The sequence below is a fragment of the Diorhabda carinulata genome, chromosome 1 (genome assembly GCF_026250575.1).
Source record: "Diorhabda carinulata isolate Delta chromosome 1, icDioCari1.1, whole genome shotgun sequence".
In the NCBI taxonomy this organism is placed as follows: Eukaryota; Metazoa; Arthropoda; class Insecta; order Coleoptera; family Chrysomelidae; genus Diorhabda; species Diorhabda carinulata.
In genome coordinates this window covers 36088397-36107821 of record NC_079460.1, presented here as the reverse complement: position 1 = coordinate 36107821, position 19425 = coordinate 36088397, and the positions used below count along the sequence as shown (strand labels likewise).

Below are 19425 nucleotides of genomic sequence, written 5' to 3'. Positions count from 1 at the left end.
ACTCATAAATTCCACTAATAACAAAATAAATTGAATAACATATATAAATCAGGAGGAGTATTATGTACCTGCTGTTTTACCTTAACTTGTTGATTTCTGGAGTCTCTTGAATAGACCCTAGGTGAATTACCGTTGCCCAACAACATGGAACCAGAGCCAGTAGTGGAAGATACTTGATTATTATTATCTGAATTGCTTAGTGGTCTTGAATTCAAACTAGAACTCTGTAAAGGCGAATTAACAACCTCTTTGGCAGCAGTAATCCGCCTCATTGGATGGGAACAGCTTTTTCCATCGGCGCATGTAGAATCCGGACACCCACATTCTAATTGTTTGACTAGAGCTGCTTGTCTGGCTACCCGTTGTTTTTCCATTAATTGACTTACAATGGCTTCCACTGTTTCGGCAGTCTGTAATTTGAAATTCTAACCACGAGTTATGATGAATGTTCGTGTTGTAATGGGTTATGAATCAATTTTTCTATATCAATATTTAGGATTTAACAGAGAAAATATTGCTAGAAAAGGTATCAAAATTTCAGCTTCACCATTTTCTAATCAGTGCTGCACAAATTAAAAATATTGAAAAATAAAAGAGTAAGATTTTGAGGATTTTTCAGTAAACTGGGTATCTAATGACAATGAAGACAAAGCGCTGGTCTTATTTTAAGAGATAAATATCAACAATATTTCATTGCAGCTACCACAAAACTGTTGCTGTTTACTAGCTCTTCCTGACAAAATTCTCCTCCAAAATTACATAACTTACCGACCCCGTGTATATTTGAAATATTTCTTTAATTATTTAATTTTTAACAAATTTAACATCTTAGCCTTGTAAAAATGAAAATCAATTGTATGACAAAAATATTCCCAAACTTCTCACTTACAATCACAACTTTTTATCAATTTTAAAGTAGAAACAACACTCCAAGGAAAGAAGATGAGTGAAATTATTTTATGGGGATAACCTTTCAGTAAACAAGAATCGAGCCTTAACTTGGTTTGACAATTTTGACCCTTATCTCTATACTTACGAGCAAATGAATATCAAATGTTGTAAAGGTGTGTTTCGAAAGTTTCAAATTCCTGCCGTACTCCGTTGAAGTAAAATCACGTCTTGGTATTGGTGTCATTATCATCCCATTAATGATAGACGGTTTGTACAAAAATCGAAAAAAATTTTTCCTTGGCTGTATTTAAAAGGAATTATTCGTTGTTAATGTGGAAAGAAGAAGTCAATCAAGTCAATTGCTCATGAAAATGTTCTTAGAGAGAGTAATTGGACAAAAAAGAAAGCAGACGGGGAAAAACAAAAAAACGACTTTCTAAAACCTTTTTTCCAGCCAAGGTGTGTTTGGATCACCACTACTCTCTGAAATCAGATGTTCTAATACTCTATAAATATGAAGGGGAGGTAAATGAATTTGATAAAAACAGAATCATCAACTTCTTCAAATTGAAATACACAGAATACAAATGATCCAATTCCTATGATGATGGTTTGAGCAAATGAAAAATCATTGAATGAATAATTATAAAAACTACAACTAGTTGAAGTAGAGAGGACAGTGAGACAAATGTTTTACTTAATTAAATAATTATGGTAACTTACCGATATTTCTAGTTCGTTGTTAATATCCGGTTCATCCTCGCTAAAAAACATCGGTTTTAATTGTGATACTAGCTCTTCCTTGGTCCATTCCTTTTTATCGGCCCAGAGGGCCAAACTTGGGGTTATAACGGCCAGTTTGTTATCGTCCGGGTAAGGAACGTTCAAATAATGGACAAGAACGATGTCTGGGTTCTAAAACAACAATTATCTTAGAGTAAACACACTAATTTAACTTTTTGGTCAGTTCCCTTGTCATTTTCAAAGGAATAATATAATTGGCGCAAATAATTTTTTCTGTGTTACATGTTATACATATTGAGAAATTAGAAATTAATATAGCAAGATAATATTACAATAGATCTTATTTAATGAATGTTGTTACAATTGATTACCTATATAATTATTTGATAAAACAAACATTGGATTTACTATTGAAGAACGTCATCTTACCTGAAGCAGCCAATAGCATCTGCGATGGAACGTAGGCAAAATAGCTGAATGTACATAACATCCATAGATGCACTGAAACAAAAATATTTGAAATAATTTTTTGTCGAGTTTTGATTAGAATCCAAATAAATACGAGAATCTAAATATGAAATTCTCTGCGTTAAAGAAGCCGAGGTATAAATTCTAAGATGTTTGATGGAAGAGTAATGATGCGATACTAACTAATTGTAAGAAGTGAAATAAAATTATGAATCCCAGTAGGGGAATGTCAGAACGAAGCTGACTTAGTAACCTCAGATAACTTCCACGATTAACTTACGAATTTGAAGGATTTAAATGAACAGTTGTTACTTTTTGTTGACCTAATCTATTGTGTGAGACATTTTTTTAAATTGTAAATTTATATGAATTCCAGGTTATAAACACGTGCTACCTTATCCTAGTCCAATAAACACCATGTATAAAATTCATTTTATGATGTACATAAATATACTTTCATGCTTTATCTGCCGGGAGCGCGACGAGAATGATATCTGACGACGACATTAAATCTTTGTCTTCAACCATCAAAATGCAAGTAGTTTTAATAAAAAGATTTACCAACAAACTATTGATTGATTAATGGAGATTCCAGATATTCGAAAACAGCCGGTAGATTTAGAATGATTCCCGTTTAGTGTTTGGCTAAGAAATCTGTCACAATCATATTGGAATGTGTCGATGCATCGACACAACGATTTTCGAAAACCATTCCCTCAACTTTTTTAATGTTACCATCATTAACGGAGATGGATGTACCACTCGTATGAGGCGATTTTCCACGACTTCACGACTCGACTACTTTCTTCCACTGTTTCTACAACATTTTCAATGATTTAGTAGTCGTAATTCCATTGGAAACACACAATTTAAACTGATACATAACTGATACACTGTACAAAGTAATCATTTTTAGCAAATTCGCTAAAAATGAATACACCTGTGAGCTAAAATGAACCTATATACCAAATCACTCAACCAATTTGTTAACTGAAAATAACAGCCTGTTAATTTCTGCATATAATGTCACACATAACTAATAGCTAAAAAAAGAGTCATTTATTCATGCATATTATAAACGCATCCAGAAATATAGACAAATTTTGTTCAACATCGGCGTCATAATGAATGCTTTTCATAACCCTCATTCATTATCGAATTAAGTTTTCCAACATTTTGTAATTTATCATGCAATAAATGCGCCGAGTTTTATATTTTAAATTTGTTTCACGGGCACTGCAAGCTGGTGACAATTTTCAATTTATTTTCTCTTTATTAGGAAATGTAACGATGAACGAGAAATTATTTTTTTGATTGAAATGCTGTGCTTTTATTTACTACTTTTTCCATTTTTTTATCTAACTAAATAAGTTCACTGAAACCGTTATAATTGCTAGAACAATATTTTACACAATTACGTTGATGTCTCTATTTGAAGTTCTGAAATAGAAATATTTGCGAACAATTGAGGTATTGTTTAAGGAATTCATGACTATTTTTTAACGTTTATTTGAAATTATTCAGTAGGGTGTACAGGATGTACCAGATTATTCATTGCAACCCCCTTTAATTCAGCTGATCTAGGTGATTTGAGATTTGAATATTTTGAAAAATTAATTATCAATGATTTTGTATTTTGTTTTTCAAGGGTACAAAATACATTCAAAAACAATTCTCCAAGCTTATTTGTGAACTAGTTGGAATCTACTATATGTACTATCATAGAACGAATTACTGATTGTACAGAGATGCCACAAATGAGTGGTTTTTTGTTCTAAAACGGATACATTTTTATGATACCACTCCCTTACGTTGGGCATATCTATAATAAGATTCAAGTGTTATTGGAATGCATTTATGTATTTGGTAATTTATTTGGTAATAATCTCACGAATGTTTAATCCCATGTCTGGGTCATCTTCATTTATTTGCAGTACAAAATGTTCTTGTAAGGAGGAACCTAATTATTTTTAAAAATCCTACGTATGGTGGCTAATTTTCCTGTAGTTCATGATCCAATCAATTTGAAAAAATTGCTATTTCTCGTGCTTCAGTTCTAAGACTCATTTTGGGTTAGTTACTGATCCAGTTCAATGTTTATTATCGAATTCAGAAAACCCAGCGCGTTGCGCCTTGTTTGAAGATCTTCTAAACAAGTATACTTCACAACAAACAATATTATTTATATACTTAACAGCAATTTCAGGTTTTATATTTATTTATTATAGTTAATTGATCTCATTTCTGTTTTGTTTGATGTATTTAAACAAAATCAAAGGATCATTAGTAGAAACACGTGAGATTTTGTTACCACTAATATGGTGAATTAATATATGACAATAAATATTTTTTTCTGTGTACGTTTTTAGGAAATAGCCTCAGATTGAAAGCAATAACTTACCATTAGGAATTATCATGAGATTATTTCAAAAATAAAGTCGTTGAAAACATATTACGTAAACAAAATCTTTTCATTTTAAAAAACGTCGATCGTTGGGTACGAATTGAGCCCTCCAAAGCATTTTTTGTAGATTATCGAAGTTTCAAATAAATAACTTCACGAAGACGAAGAAGTTTACATAGTACAGTTTCAGACATTAATCTTTATAGATACTCATTTCTGCATGAAAAGTTCCGACAGATAACTTGCGAAGTTTGAGATAATCCTTTATGTCTATTTTCTTTATGTTTATTCTTTGTAGCAAGTGTAATGAAGTGGTTATCTTTCAGGACCCAGATTTTTACAAATTGAAAAACATTTTTCATTTTTTCCGTAGGATATCCTTAAAAGAGATCAAACTATTTTTATGATTATTCTAATGTCCACAAAATTAATGAATTCCTATAATAGTTTTGATAGAGATGTTTTAAAAAGATATAATTTTTTTTTATTGATAATAAGTAATTTTCTGTCTTCCAAAGGGGCCATATGAACGTAGTGTCATTTATTGTAACTACTCTAGATATAGCTAATAAACTCCGTGCCCTAATAGCTAATAAAGTGAAAATTCCAACTGAAAAAATATGCAATATTTTGCAAGCTTTCTGTAAGGTGGGTAGCACGATTGCTTGAATATCTTTTCATAGGACATCTTTTAGAGAGATGTAAACAGATAGGAGCTAGACCTGATCAATTTTCGCAATCTGTTGGTCGTTGAATTGTGCTGATGAAACAACACGTTACCTGTTGACTGTTGTGTTTATGAACGCTTTGCTCCGCTCAATCTAACACACCTAACATCACTAGTTTTTATTTTGATGATGCGAGATTATCTGGCACCTTCTTGGATACAAGCATTTTCTGATACATCAGCGATACACGACACTCTTTCGAAATTACAGACAAAGCTCCACCTCATCAAGGCCCTCTTTACTCATATAATGTGTGAAAATACACGTAGTAGTAGTAGTAAAGGACCCACCTCAGCCGATGGTGGAGTTGGAGTATGACCAGCATTGAGGATAAAAAGAAGAAAAGAGCGGAGAGTGGATACACATTTTAAAGTCGAGATGAGTTGACTAAGAATTCACTTCTTCTAAGCGCTGCTAGAAACGCACACCCAACGCGAAACAGGAAAAAAAGGAATAAAGTATAAAGTATCACCAAATACGTAGGAGTAGGGTAGAGAATTATGATCCCATCGGATGAAAGTTCTTTCCGGAATGCATCATTCTTTGGGAAACAAATTTTAGAAGAGGCATGTTTCAACTAGGTATATGTGAAACAGATATTTTTCTCTTGTTAATTATTCTAAAAATACTGCCATGTTGCTTTTTCCAAATCTACCATTAGTCGTTTACGTTAGTAAACCCTAATAAACTATTATTGCAAATTATTATTTTAGAAACATAATTTTTTATTATGATAAAGCAGTGCATCACGATGGATAACGCTCCATATAAAAAAGGATCAACTACCTATAGAAAATGAGCTAACAAATAATTAATCTGAAAATTCAAATTAAAATGTTTTAGGAATATTATCAAATACTGAATAGAGAGGGAAAAAATAAGCTTCGTGTATCGGTTAACCGTGAACTCCAATGTCAATATCGTGACCATTTTATTCGATTCCTTCAATAAACTGCATCAGAATAGAGAAATGTAGATAATAAATCACGAACGAATCGTATATAATTTACTGCTACTCCAACAAGTGTTGACAATTGAGGCTCACGGTATTGAGAACGAGACCGTCTGTTTTCATTTTCATTAGAAAGTCATTGTCAGCTCGATATTTTTTTCCTTTAATACTGATTGACATGCTCTGTTACTGTACTAGATACAGTCGAGGAAGAATCTACGTATTTATGGATCTATTTGATGGTCTGTGATGAAACATAAATATTTAAATACATATTAATAATAGGTTTTGTTTGTTCAAGTTCGAAGAGGCCAAAAAAATATTAAAATCTATCAAGAGTTGTGACAGAAATTTAGAGATTTGAATGCAAAACTTAGTACAGAATATATACTGTTTATACCACCATTCCACCAACACTAACAATTACACTGTCTGACGCGCGTTTCGATAACCAAGTTACGTCTTCAGAGACTGAAGGTAAACTAAAATCTAATGACCGGAAAATCAGGTATTGCCGATCACGCTGCCAGTCACAATCATTGCATAAATATTAATAATGTAAAAATGTATCCAATCATAAATTATTGGATGCATTTGAGAGCATTGAAATTGCTAGATGTAAGAGTACCTTAAATAGGGACAAAGGGCAAATTCCTTACAGCCCACTCTTTATTTTAGTAGTCAAAGAATAAACATGAATATTCCCGCCAAGGAGTTTTCTCCCGCTGGAATTTATTTTCGCGGAAGGTGGCTTATTGGTGGGAAAATTTAGTATAAAACAGGTAAGTCAAGTTATTAGATTTTAGTTTACCTTCAGTCTCTGAAGACGATAACTGTGTTGGTGTAGTGGTGGTGTAAACAGTATATATTCGGTATGAATATCGCCAACGGTTCCAGAAATTCCAACTTAGAAAAACCTAGTTCTAAAAAAATTATGAATACCTATTTATTCACTTATATACTCTTTTAGTAGATATTTATGAATGAGAAACGTGCCAACCTCGATGTTTTTTATTTCAATGAATTTTAAACAAAATGCTTGTCTTTCCGAATGACTAACTTCAAGAAAATACGACCCGTATAATACAAAACGGAATTATTAGCCGATGCTATATACGCCATATCGTTCCCATTCAACAATAGAATCTAATATAGCACATATGGAGTTCGGTAATAAGGCAGTTTAAATTCATACGGCTCCAACGAGCTGACTTTGATTAAATCACACTGTCATGTCACGCGTTCAAAACAAAAAAAAAAAAAAAGAAAAAAGGGAGGCAGGCATAGGACTGTGTTTTTATCAATCCGAAAGCTTTAATCTCGCTGTTACTGGTGTCAATTTTATTTTGGAGTACAAATGAAAATTAGAAATTTCGTGTCTTGTAAAACAATGCGTATCTCTAGAACCAGAAAATCACAACTGATGTATATTATAAACGTCACATTAAAAAATTTTATAAACATATCTTCGGAGATTAAACTATTATAAGCAGATTTCGGCGATTATTCCAAAAAATTAACTCTCTCAATTGCCTTATTAACATGTATAGATGGCTTCTCATAAATATTGCCGGGTTTCTATGTTCACTTTGTTTATTAAATGAACATATAAAAGGAAGGTCGAATATGGTTTTAATCAAACGTTCCACAAGTTTTTTTTTCTGAATAAACATTAATCTGACGGAACAAAGTCTGAAATAAATTTTGGATGTGGTGGGAGTTCAATACCACCAACTTCGATCTTATTCCCCGTAATTTTCGCAGTATGTGGTTTAGCATTGTCCTGCCGTAAGGGAGCCCGCTTTCGGTTAAATATACCTGAATAATTCACCGATTGAACCTCATAAGTACACTAAACTTTCATAATTCTATCAGATTCCCAACAAGATTTTCCTCTCAAACGGACCTATCTTTACGACGGATTTTGGTAATTGTCCTTTGTCTAACCACTACTTTTCCATATTCGGGTTGTTTAGATAAATCCGCAAGTAAAAATCTTTCGGTAGGGAAACGACTGTTTAAACACCTCTACTAGACGTTTCACTTTAATTTCGGCACTATTCGTCAACTTTTATAGATCTTATCTAATGATTTAGAAATTCCAAGGGAGTCCGATAATCGGTGAGTGCTGGCACTTGGTTGATTTTCTACTGATTCTCTTGTAACCCCAATATCTCACGTACGTGGAGGACCTGAGGGCGAACGATCTTCGAGTCTCAAATCTCCACTAATCAACGCTGTGCCGTTCGCTCATAACTGTGTCCTCCCCTTCAATTCATATGTTATTAAAATTTAAATTATTCCACTGACCTAAAATAGTAAGTATGGCAAAAAGGACACTAGATGAGACTAATTGGTCATATAGAATGAAAGGTTGATGAAAGAGAATCTAAAAAGATAATAGAAAAATAGAAAAGTGGGATTAAATGAAGAAGAAAAATAATTAGATCAAAAGTGAGATAGACGGACGAGGTATGAAGTGGTGAAGCAAATAAAAACACAAAAATAAAACCTAGAGAAGCTGATCTAAAGAGCGGATGAAAAGGGAAACTGAAATATATGGCATGAATCTTTTAGAGTTTCGGTTCTAAATAGACATACATATTGTGAAAATAACAGTATTTTCAGTTTTATCAGTAGTATAGAGCATCCCAGTTTTACCTAAAATTGTTGAAAGTCAAACAAAACTTTCAAATATCCCCGTATCCTAACTACCTTCGATTTTGAATTTGAATCATAATCCGTATGCTGAAACAGCAAAAATAAACCAGAAAATCGCATCCGTATATATATGTACATTCCTAAGAGGGAAAACGAAAGTGAATCACCATTCGTAAAGTTAAAAAGTTAAAGGTAAAACGACAAAAGCGACAGCAGTCGAAAACACCTGTTGAAAATGTTTCATGTACTATCTGAAGTAGAATGTCACGACCAGATGTTCTGCATTTGCGTGCTAAAAACCTACCATTGAAATTTTGTTCTATTCCACATTTATCTTATAAAAACGGTTTTAAGAAACTGAAGAATGAGTTCAAAAATGAATTTTTTAAGTGAAGATTAAATTTTTTTTCAATTGTAGAATAATAGTTGAGGCGAATAATATGTTATTTTGAGTTAGTGCCTTTTCATATCAATTTCATTTTAATTATTTCAATTTAACAAAACAATACTGATTGCTACAGAAACAGAAACAGAACAGAACAGAAAATCATAGTTAATATTGAAGATATGTGTTGTCCCCTATTCTAATGTATGCTCTGACACCAAGGAGGGACAGCACAAATCATTCAACTAGATAATTATTGATATTATCAATGATTATTATTATTACAAATCGAAAAGGGGAAATATATCGGTCGAAGGCGCTGATAAAAAATTACTTAACGGTTTCAGCTTCTACAAAAAATTACACGAATACAGTATGAATTACATTCGTTTTAATATACAGTTTTCTGCATCATTATTAGATGCCTCTTACTGTTTGGAAAATATTTTAATGCTCATTCAATGCTTAAAAGTCTAGATATAGAGTTAGCCTCAAGATCCACTTGGAGGTGAATAAGTCTTGAAGAGGGCCGATACATGGATGTTATTTTAAGGGCAAGTTTGGTTGATTTCTTATTATTATTATTATAATATAAATTATGTTATTATTGTAAATAGTTCGGTTTAATGTAGGGGTGCGTTATTGTTGTCCAGAACTTTGGTAACTATAACAACAAACTATATTGGATAAATATGCTGATTAATAATGACGTATCTTTTTTAAAAATTGTTCAGTTTTTAAAAGCCACATTATCCCAGATATTTAAAGAAAAATACACATTAACCGCGAGTAGACCAATATATCTTACTGATAGAAGAGTGAAAAAGAAAAGGAATTAAAGTAAGCCTAAATCAACCAGATTTACGCCGGCGTTGGTGGAATATATAATTAAGGATATAAAAAAGCGAAAACAAAAACACAAGAAGCTCATCTGAGAAGCGTAAAAATGTTTACGGTTTTTTAACCCCCGTTTAATGGGCGCGAATGAATTACACCAGGTGTAATATATCTCTTTAAGACTTGAAAACTGCTGCATTTTACAGGAAGCCAGGCGGACACAAGATTTGCCCAGTAAAAAAATGCATATTTCAATTAAGGATTCCATTTATTTACAAGCCATGCCGGAAAATACGAGTGGCGTTTTTTTTGATCTCGTACAAATGTTGTTCTCATTAAAATGTTCGTATGATGGTAATTATGATTTTTCCCTTTATTATTTGTGTGTCGGAAACTTGCCAGCATCATTAAGCCTTTTGCTTTATATCGTTTCACTACTTAGACACATGTGCAAATAATAAACTTGAAAACTTGTCGGCAAAAAACGAGATCATGCACTTTAAAAGTACAATCCTGTTAATGTGTTGATGCTAAATGGTAATATGTTGAGATAATATTTCACAGTCATATAAGTGTAAAAAATTTTAATGAATTTTTACCGTTAGACACGCATTAACACATACAAATCAAACCAAAAGCAACGGACAACCCTGCAAAGCTTTGAAAAGCATAAGATACGTCTTTATTTGGATCTTCGATAATGTTGAACAAAAGCTTTCATTCATAATGTCTGAATTGAAAGCATTACAGTTTTTTTACGTCGACAGATGTAACGATTCAGTCTTTTGGAATTAAAGGGAATTAGGGAATGCGAAAATTTCATCCTAACTGATCCTTTCCAACCGGTTTGAAAATGTATTTATTTTTAAACATCTGATCTGATTTACCGTGTTCATTTTATATGAAAAAGTACATACAAGTAAATAAGAATTGTTGGCAATAACGCAGTTTCTCATGGAAATGGTTGGTTTGGTTTCTTATACTTTGGTCTACCACGTAAAATAATTTACATGAATAAGAACAACTTATTTTCATTATCAGGAAGACATTTAAAAAATAGACCCGTTTCATCTGCATTGAAGATGTTTTCAGGCTCGTTATCACGTAACAAACCTATCAGTTTTTTGCTTGTCCATATGTTGCAAGCTGCAAGATTTACACTTGCACTTTTCCCACAAACTTTTTTGAAAACAGAGTCATGCCTACGCCATCCATCACTAGATAAATACTTCGCATACGTTCCAGCTTTTTCTTGTAACAATGGCCCACTAATGCTTTGCACAACAAGTTTTGACCACTCTCAACTTTTTTTATTATATCTTCTTCATTCTTCATAATCGTCGAAAGAATACTTAATCAAATACCAAATTGTTCCGCAATATCTTTATTTTTTTATTAATCCTCACTACTTCGAGCATTTAGCAAGACTTAAGATTTTCAATTTACGTTTCACACTCACACATTGTTTATCAATTTCTTCACGTGGAGGTCAAAATTGATGTGATTTGCCGTAAATCCCAACTAATTCTAAATTTTATAATCGTCAACAGAAAACCTGATGTCAGCTATAAATTCCATTACCATTTCATAAAATATTGATGACAAAATTTTATATTCGAGGTACAGAGGTCCAAATATATTTATTTATTATATATTTATTAACCGGGAATGATTACAAAAAATTCCGATTTCGATTCCGAAATTCAGATCTGTTTCATACAGTTCAAAGTAATATGTTGAAAATTCAGGATTCACAGAGTTCGCATTTGAGCTAATCTTTTTCTTGAACTATAGGTAAGTTTCTCAACTAAATTAAAAAAAAAAGTTTCAAGCTATGAAGGAGTTTGGGTTGTTTGTATGTAATTAAGAAAATTCATAAGAGGATCATGAATACTTGAAAATATTCTCGCAATTCAACTCACAAAGAACAACTCATTTAATGTATTCGCTTTGTCTTGTACTTTTTCATTCCTCGAGTATGTGTATTTACCCCAGATATTGATTATCAGAGGATCAAATAAGCAAGTGAAGTTTCTGTGATTTGAATTGACAATTTCCTTGTTACATCCTGACATTAGAAGCATCTTACAAAAATTGATATTGAATAGAAAATTGAATAAAAATGAATAAGGTGTCGTGCTGACTACATTGACATGTTCATCAATTTAACCATTTAGAACCAAAAAGCTTTAGTTCCGCATGTTGGGTTTTAGGATTACAACAAATCATGGCTCAAACCAAACTCAAGAGTAGCCATCGGCTATATGAATTCCACTTAACTAAAAAAGCGCCTCCATATGATTGGAGAAACTGCGCACAATATAAAGACGAGCTTAATCAAAGGCTTGACTTATTACAGCTCGAAATAGTTTCATGAGAACTATCAGAACAGAAATGCAACCTCCACAACAACAACTTCCCGATGCAATAGAGCTTGAACGAAGAACCTGGCGTAAACTTAACCATATCTATCAACCAAAAAAGGATTATAGCACACCTCACGATTTATACCTCGATAGTTTTAAGAAGCTGTAGACGTGGAATGGTTTTGTGCTGTAAATAATGTTGATATAACCTTTATATTATAAGTTTATACGTTAAGAGATATTTATTTTAGAAAAAGCTCATAATTATTTCCTAGGTAACTACGATATGTAAGCTTTTACTAGATACATAATACATAAGATTGTTTTGTGAGTTGAAAATAGATAATCCATATTATATTCAACATCAATAGTATGGATCATCTATGTAATTAATTTCAACTGAACGTTAACCTATATATATATATATACGGTAATAACTAACATAACCTAAATGAAATGGTGAAAAAAATTTAATTTCCGGAACTAAATCCGAACGATATTTTCCTTTACAATTCACTGCATCCAATCTCAGATTTTACTGACGCTCATTTCACTTTATAGCTGTATAAATATTGAATATAATGTGTTCTCGAACTTTTAAATATCACATTTATATTTTATTTGTATGTATAATGTTTGTCTCTAACACAAACGAAACGTTATAATACGTAGCATGAAAGCATTAGTCTATTCGTATAATAGAGATAGAAATTGGTCAATTAAACGTCAATATGTTCAATGTATAAACAATGATGGGGTATATATAAAAAGCAAGTTTCACATTTTTTTCTGTTTATTTTTTAATGCTTCTCGAAGATCCTCATTGTACATTAGGACTTATTCAACTACGATATTATATAATTTAACTAATAATAGACACACAAACGCAAACAAGACAGAAAATGGGGACAAAGGAAGTACCAAACAGTCATTTATGGACAACTCATTAAGAACAGAATTTAGTTAGGAATGTAAAACTATTCTTTCGACTTGATTTCTACGCGCTGTTTGACTTAATGATTCAACAATTTGAGGAAACTTTTTGTTTAGTTACATTCTGTATTAGATATAATGTTGAAATGGTATTTGAATAGATTATAATCTACTTTCTCCTTTTTTATAGTTCAATGTCGAAAATATGACCTTGGCGGTAGCATGATCAGTATTAATTATAATATCAATTTTACCGATTAGATGGATTCATTTAAATAATTTTTCTTTCTTGAATAAAGTATAGATAATATTTCGGAAAGGTCAATGTTAAACTATACGGTACACGTCTACACGGTACTGTAGTTCTGAATTCCACAAAATATGCGATGAAAATTTTACCTCCGTTCCTTGAACTTTCAACTTCATGTGATCTTCTCTCGTAGTTTTTCCGTCTTTTCGTTTTTTCCAGCAATACCCATCTCTACGGTATCGAACCTTCTTTCTGCTATATAATAACATCGAACCGCTTTTGGGCCTGTAACAAAATTCATTGGTTAATTTGAGAGTCTCGACTTACTGCAAATAAAAAAAAATTAATAATAATTATAGCAAAATACACAGTAAAATCCATACAATTTTTCAACTCATTACCTGAACTCATCATCGTTCATTAACGGTTATACATAAATAGATGTTATAAACATCACTTATTTCAACATATAATTTATAGAAAAATTGTGAAATTAGTTCAGTACATTGGTCTCCATTTAGATTAATGATCCAGTATTTTACAATAGTAATTAAGCAAATAGCTTTTGTTTGCATAACAAAAGAAATTTCCACCTAGAGTTGAAAGAAAAATGCGTCGTGATTACAAGGTAATTACATTTAGCTATGATTAAAAAGTATTATAATTTAAGAATAGATAACAAAAATTTGCCAAGCCCAATAATTTTTCTTTCATCTCAACTCATCTGTTTACTATAAACAGAAAACGAGTTCTATGAATGGAAAACAATAGAACCATATCTGGCACCAATTAGATTAATAATGAACCCAAAATTTGTCTTAATTCCTTGGCAACGGGAAATTATTGAGCAGATTACCTTGAACTGTTTGGTAGAATTAACGTATGCTATCTGTAAGTCTAAAACGTGGCATATTTCTAGTTGATTGAAATGACTTTTAAGGCAAACACTTTTTACATTTTAATTGTTTAAGCTTTTGACGTTTTTTTACCGTCTCAACTTCATCTTCTTGAACGTGTATTTTTTACAATCTAGTTCTTGAGTAAATTTTTATTCCACGCTCAGGTCCAATTGTTTATGTGAGCTTTATCCTTCCAGAATAATTTAACTCTGTTAAGAAGTAGTTTATACATAGTCATGATGAATGAATGTCTTTGTAATTTAAGCTGCTGGATGTTTCCCTATATGAAATAGATAATTTGAGATTGCAAAACACTGAATGATATTCTATTCCTTTTCATTTGGTTATAGCCGTCTATTCTGTGGTAGATAAATCGGAGTAGCTAGGAACCAGGTCATCTTCAATGATGAGTTCCGCTTTTGGGGGATACAAGTGGTCAGGCAAAGTCGAAAATACGAACTAGAGAAAGACAGGATACACGGTATAAGAGGGAGCTTCATGTGTCGTACACACGAGTATAATATGGAGAGTTATTGGATATGGAAGCAGATCACTATTCGTCTCTTTAGAGGCAAAGGTGAGACTTTACGTCACAGGCTATTAAATTTGCAGCATTTTTCGACATATTTCTTTTCTCTCTTCTCTTTCTCATGAAGTTGAGGTAGCTAAGAATGATATACCCCAAAAAGATATTGACAACCTTATCCAAGGTGAGCCTAAGCGCATCAATGAATGCATCAATTATGCATTTACACAACTTCGCATAAAGTATTTTTTTCAACACAAGTATGGAGTTTTTTCACTATTTTCCATCATTACTAACTAGCACGTTCGACAAATCACTTTTGTTATTATTTTGGAATGTACATTTTTTTGTTAATAGCTTGCACGTGTCCGGACTCTACAGGCGTTGACTACGAAAAACATTGTGCTTTCTGTTTTTTTTGTGATAATAATTCTGACAAAAGCAAAGTGAAACTATTTTGTCCCATAAATTTCGACATTCCTGTGGTTCTTCCTTCTTTTCAATGTTACCGAACACCCGATAAGGAATGTACTTTTAATAGAAATACCACAGTTTGATGCACAGGGTGTTTCTGTGTTTCTAAACTCATTTCACTACATTCACGTGCTCTTTGAGAGAACTCAAATTTATTGTTAAATTGCAATAAAATTTCCATCCATGTACGATTTTATTTGGTTTATCTGCATAATTGTAGTCAATCGAAAAAAATAAAAGCTTTCAGCATCAGGGAGATACATTTTGGATTAAAACAGTGATACAGTCAAATATTTGTCACTCATTATACAATTTCTCAAGTTGCGTTATAAAAATAAATATTATGTCATGTCATTTTGTCAATTTTTGCAATCAAACATTAATCTTAACTTTATCTTAGAATATATATGTTTTGTGATGGAATTATAAAAACAGATTCTAGAAAAAGCTCAAACTACCACTCATAATGACCTACAAAACTATGAAACCATCTTCTCTATGGGCCAAATCTTCGAAGCTGAGAACAACACAAAACATTAACACAGCAGGTTATCCAAAATTAGTCGCATTACTAAAGAAAATGTTGTCTATAGAAAAAATTAATAAGTTTGTCAACATATCCTAGAAATCAGAGACAAATGCTATAAATTATTAAACATTATCACTCTCCCATTACCACTGGGGAGCTGATGAAAATTATCTTATAATATAATAATATAGAGCCCTAATTCGTTCGAAATTAGATTATGCTTATCACAATTATATTACTGTCTTCAAATCTAACCAAGATCCTTTAAACTTGGTGCATAATACAATTCTACTTCTTTGTCTATATGCTTTGAGATCTAGCCCTATAGAAAGTCTTAACTATTAAGCTAATGAGCCCCCACTTTGGATTAGAAGCAGCAACTTCTTCTTCTTTCTTATGCTGCCTCCATATTATATAACCCCTTCTACTCGTCTAGCCATCAACTATTCCACTAATGGAACCCATCCTATTTATTTTATTACAGCTTTTCGACGGCATAGATTTGTCACAAACTAGCCTTTTTCTTATTTCTACTACTTCACTATGGACTTTTGATCTTCCTATCCTTACGGGATACGACAAACACTCAACACCCAAACAAGAAATCGGAAAATGCTTTCAAAGAAATAATAACTAGTAACAAATTTGATTCAATTTTATACACGGATGCCTCCATGAATGAAACACGAATAGGTTGCGCAGTTACAACGTCACAACTTCAAATCAAATGATCCCTAATTCCATTAACTTGCTGCGATCATACAGGTGAACTATTTAGCATTCTACAAGCCATCAATTTCATCACCTCATTTTATAAGTAGATTGCAATATTTACAGACTCATCTATTAAAAATATAGTAGTCGATCACCCTATTGTTCAATCTATACATGACTCCCCATCAACCTCATATTCCAAAAAATAACAGTTACTATCATCTGGTTACCTTCCTACATTGGCAATGCAGGTAATGAGCTAGCGGACCAACAGGCAAAAAGTATTTTAACTCATACCATTACTAACAATATAACTATCCATAAAGACTTAGAATCCCACTTTAAAAGAAAAACCAGAATAGCGTGGCAGCAAAACGCGAATACTTCCTTACGATAAGAATCCGCCACTCAAGACTCACCCATGGAGATCTAATGTCTTCTACCGCCAGACCCATTTTTACTAGCTGTAGTTCCATTTTAACGCACATTTTGTCTAAATGTCACAAATATGCCCTTCAAAGATTACAGTTTCTAGTTCAAGCCTAATTACAAAGATATCCTGAATGACTCAGAGCAAATCTCTTTCGTACTTTAATTCCTAAGGGACGTGAAACTTTACCACAAACTATAGAGCAATTGTATATTGATAACGTTTTAATGTATGTATTTATATACTATTATAATTGTAATCTAATCTGTCTAAGTGGCCATAGTAGCTGAGCACTTTAAAAATAATGAAAAAATAAGTTTCTGAAAGATTCCTGATATAATAAACATTTATTCTAAAAGATAAAGAATGGAAATACTGTGTAATACTCTAGGTACCATTAAGTTATTGAAACCATAGATTTTTTTCGAGCTATCTTGCACTTTTAATCATTTTTGTTATATATATGCATAATAAATCCAGAAATGGAAGTTGTCTGAAAATATGCAAAAGGAATTTTGGGGCAAAAACAAATATCTCCTGAATATTACATTACGCAAAACAGCTGATCTCTTAAGCTGTTGAAGATGAAACCTCAACGTAACCTAAGACAGATATTATTCGCAATCAAAAAGTTATTTTAGAAACTATTCAAAATGTTCGTTGTCAGTCTCCGTGAGTAATTTAATTTGGAGACTGAGAGTAAACCGATATCTGAAGTTTAGTCGACGTCTGCAAGAAAGTTGAGACCTAAAATTTAGTTTGGCCGCAGCTCGATTTTGATTGTAATCAACTTGTAATTGCAATTTAAATGCAATGTAGCTTTGTGTTCTTCTTGGCTGGCCTGGATTAATTAAAATAGCTTTAATTATAATCGGTTTATTAGTTAAGCGTAGTCTGTTTTATTTGGAACGAGGATGCCGCGTTCGTTGGAATCCTATACATTTTAAATGTTAGGATTAACGATTTCCGCAACGTACTTTAAGCAGATTTGTTTCGCTTTTCGGACCTATATCGCAATATATCCCCTCTGAGAACTGGATTTTCATAAAAAAATATACACACTCAAATCACTGCTACTATATCTTTGGTCAACCGCTTCATTATAAGCTAGCAAAGTTCGTCATAGAGAAAATTGAATTTTATTGAAATAAACCGTTTATTTCGGACTGTAAATAATTTCGTGGGGACCCCTCACATTCCAATATATTCAAAAATTAAATTTTTCTGATGAAAAAATGGTTATTATTATTTGTTTTAGAAATTTCTATAATCTTTAGGATACCGGTTTAAGTTCACGTCCACAAGTAAATTTTTTTAATTGTTATTCTTTAATAATTTCAACATCATTAATTGGTTTTCTATCGATCAAGCTAAGATGTTGGTTTAGTTTTAAATGTTATTGAAATGCAAGTTAATAATGATCTTAACAACAAGATGAGATTACTAATAATTACGTTATCTCTATGCATGCTGCATCAAACACAGTCAGATACAGTTGGATCTCTGAGCACTTTGTTTTTTTTACCCAAGCAGGTCGCTAGCTTCACTTGGAACCCTCCTCTTTTACCCGGGCTTGGAACCGGCTATGAAACCACTGAGCTACTCAGTCCACCCAGTGATATCACAGGCAAAATAAATACATGAGCACAAAATGTAAAATTAGAATATATAAAACTTGCGTAAGGCCGGTCATGACATATGCAATAGAAACTAGAGCGGAGAACAAACACAACCACTAAACGGTTCCTAAGAACAACAGAAATGCGGACCCTGAGATCAATAACAGGACATACGTTACTCGATCGGGAGAAAAATGAAGAAAGAAGTGACATGGTGCGATATTCAGGATGTAGTAAGATGGGCAAGGAGCCGCAGAAGAGAATGGAGAGACCATGTTGACAAAATGCCAAATGAACGGTTAGCAAAAATTGTAAAGGAAAAGAAACCAGACACAACTCGACCTCCTGGACGACCACCTATAAGGTGGTATGAAAGCTGGTCCTCAGCATTCCAACTACTCCTGGTAAACCATTGATGAAAATACAGGACCTAGTCCTAACGTAAGAAGAAGAAGAAGAAGAAGAAGATGCAGTTGAGGTAATTGAAGCAGATCTTCAAAACCATGATATTATAAGCTATATTAAAATCTATGGAAGATTGTGAGTTAATATATGGACTGAAGAAGAATGGCTTACTAATAGACCTAACAATTAGAGACACGTAGTCTTCTTCAA

General features: G+C 32.4%; 1 protein-coding gene across 14 annotated transcripts in view; it reads right to left on the bottom strand.

Annotated features, from left to right (window-relative positions):
- The window catches only part of LOC130901333 (calmodulin-binding transcription activator 2-like), a 488194-nt gene that overhangs the window by 20132 nt on the left and 448637 nt on the right, over nucleotides 1-19425 (bottom strand). For 7 of the 14 annotated variants that reach the window (XM_057812641.1, XM_057812684.1, XM_057812667.1 and 4 more), the window contains 4 exons: nucleotides 13769-13904; nucleotides 2065-2136; nucleotides 1615-1806; nucleotides 69-425 (listed from right to left, as the gene is read on the bottom strand). In XM_057812641.1, coding sequence (XP_057668624.1) covers nucleotides 69-425; nucleotides 1615-1806; nucleotides 2065-2136; nucleotides 13769-13904 — 757 coding nt within the window. The remainder of the gene's footprint in view (nucleotides 1-68; nucleotides 426-1614; nucleotides 1807-2064; nucleotides 2137-13768; nucleotides 13905-19425) is intronic. The other 7 variants (XM_057812676.1, XM_057812650.1, XM_057812692.1 and 4 more) reach the window with 2 other exon arrangements.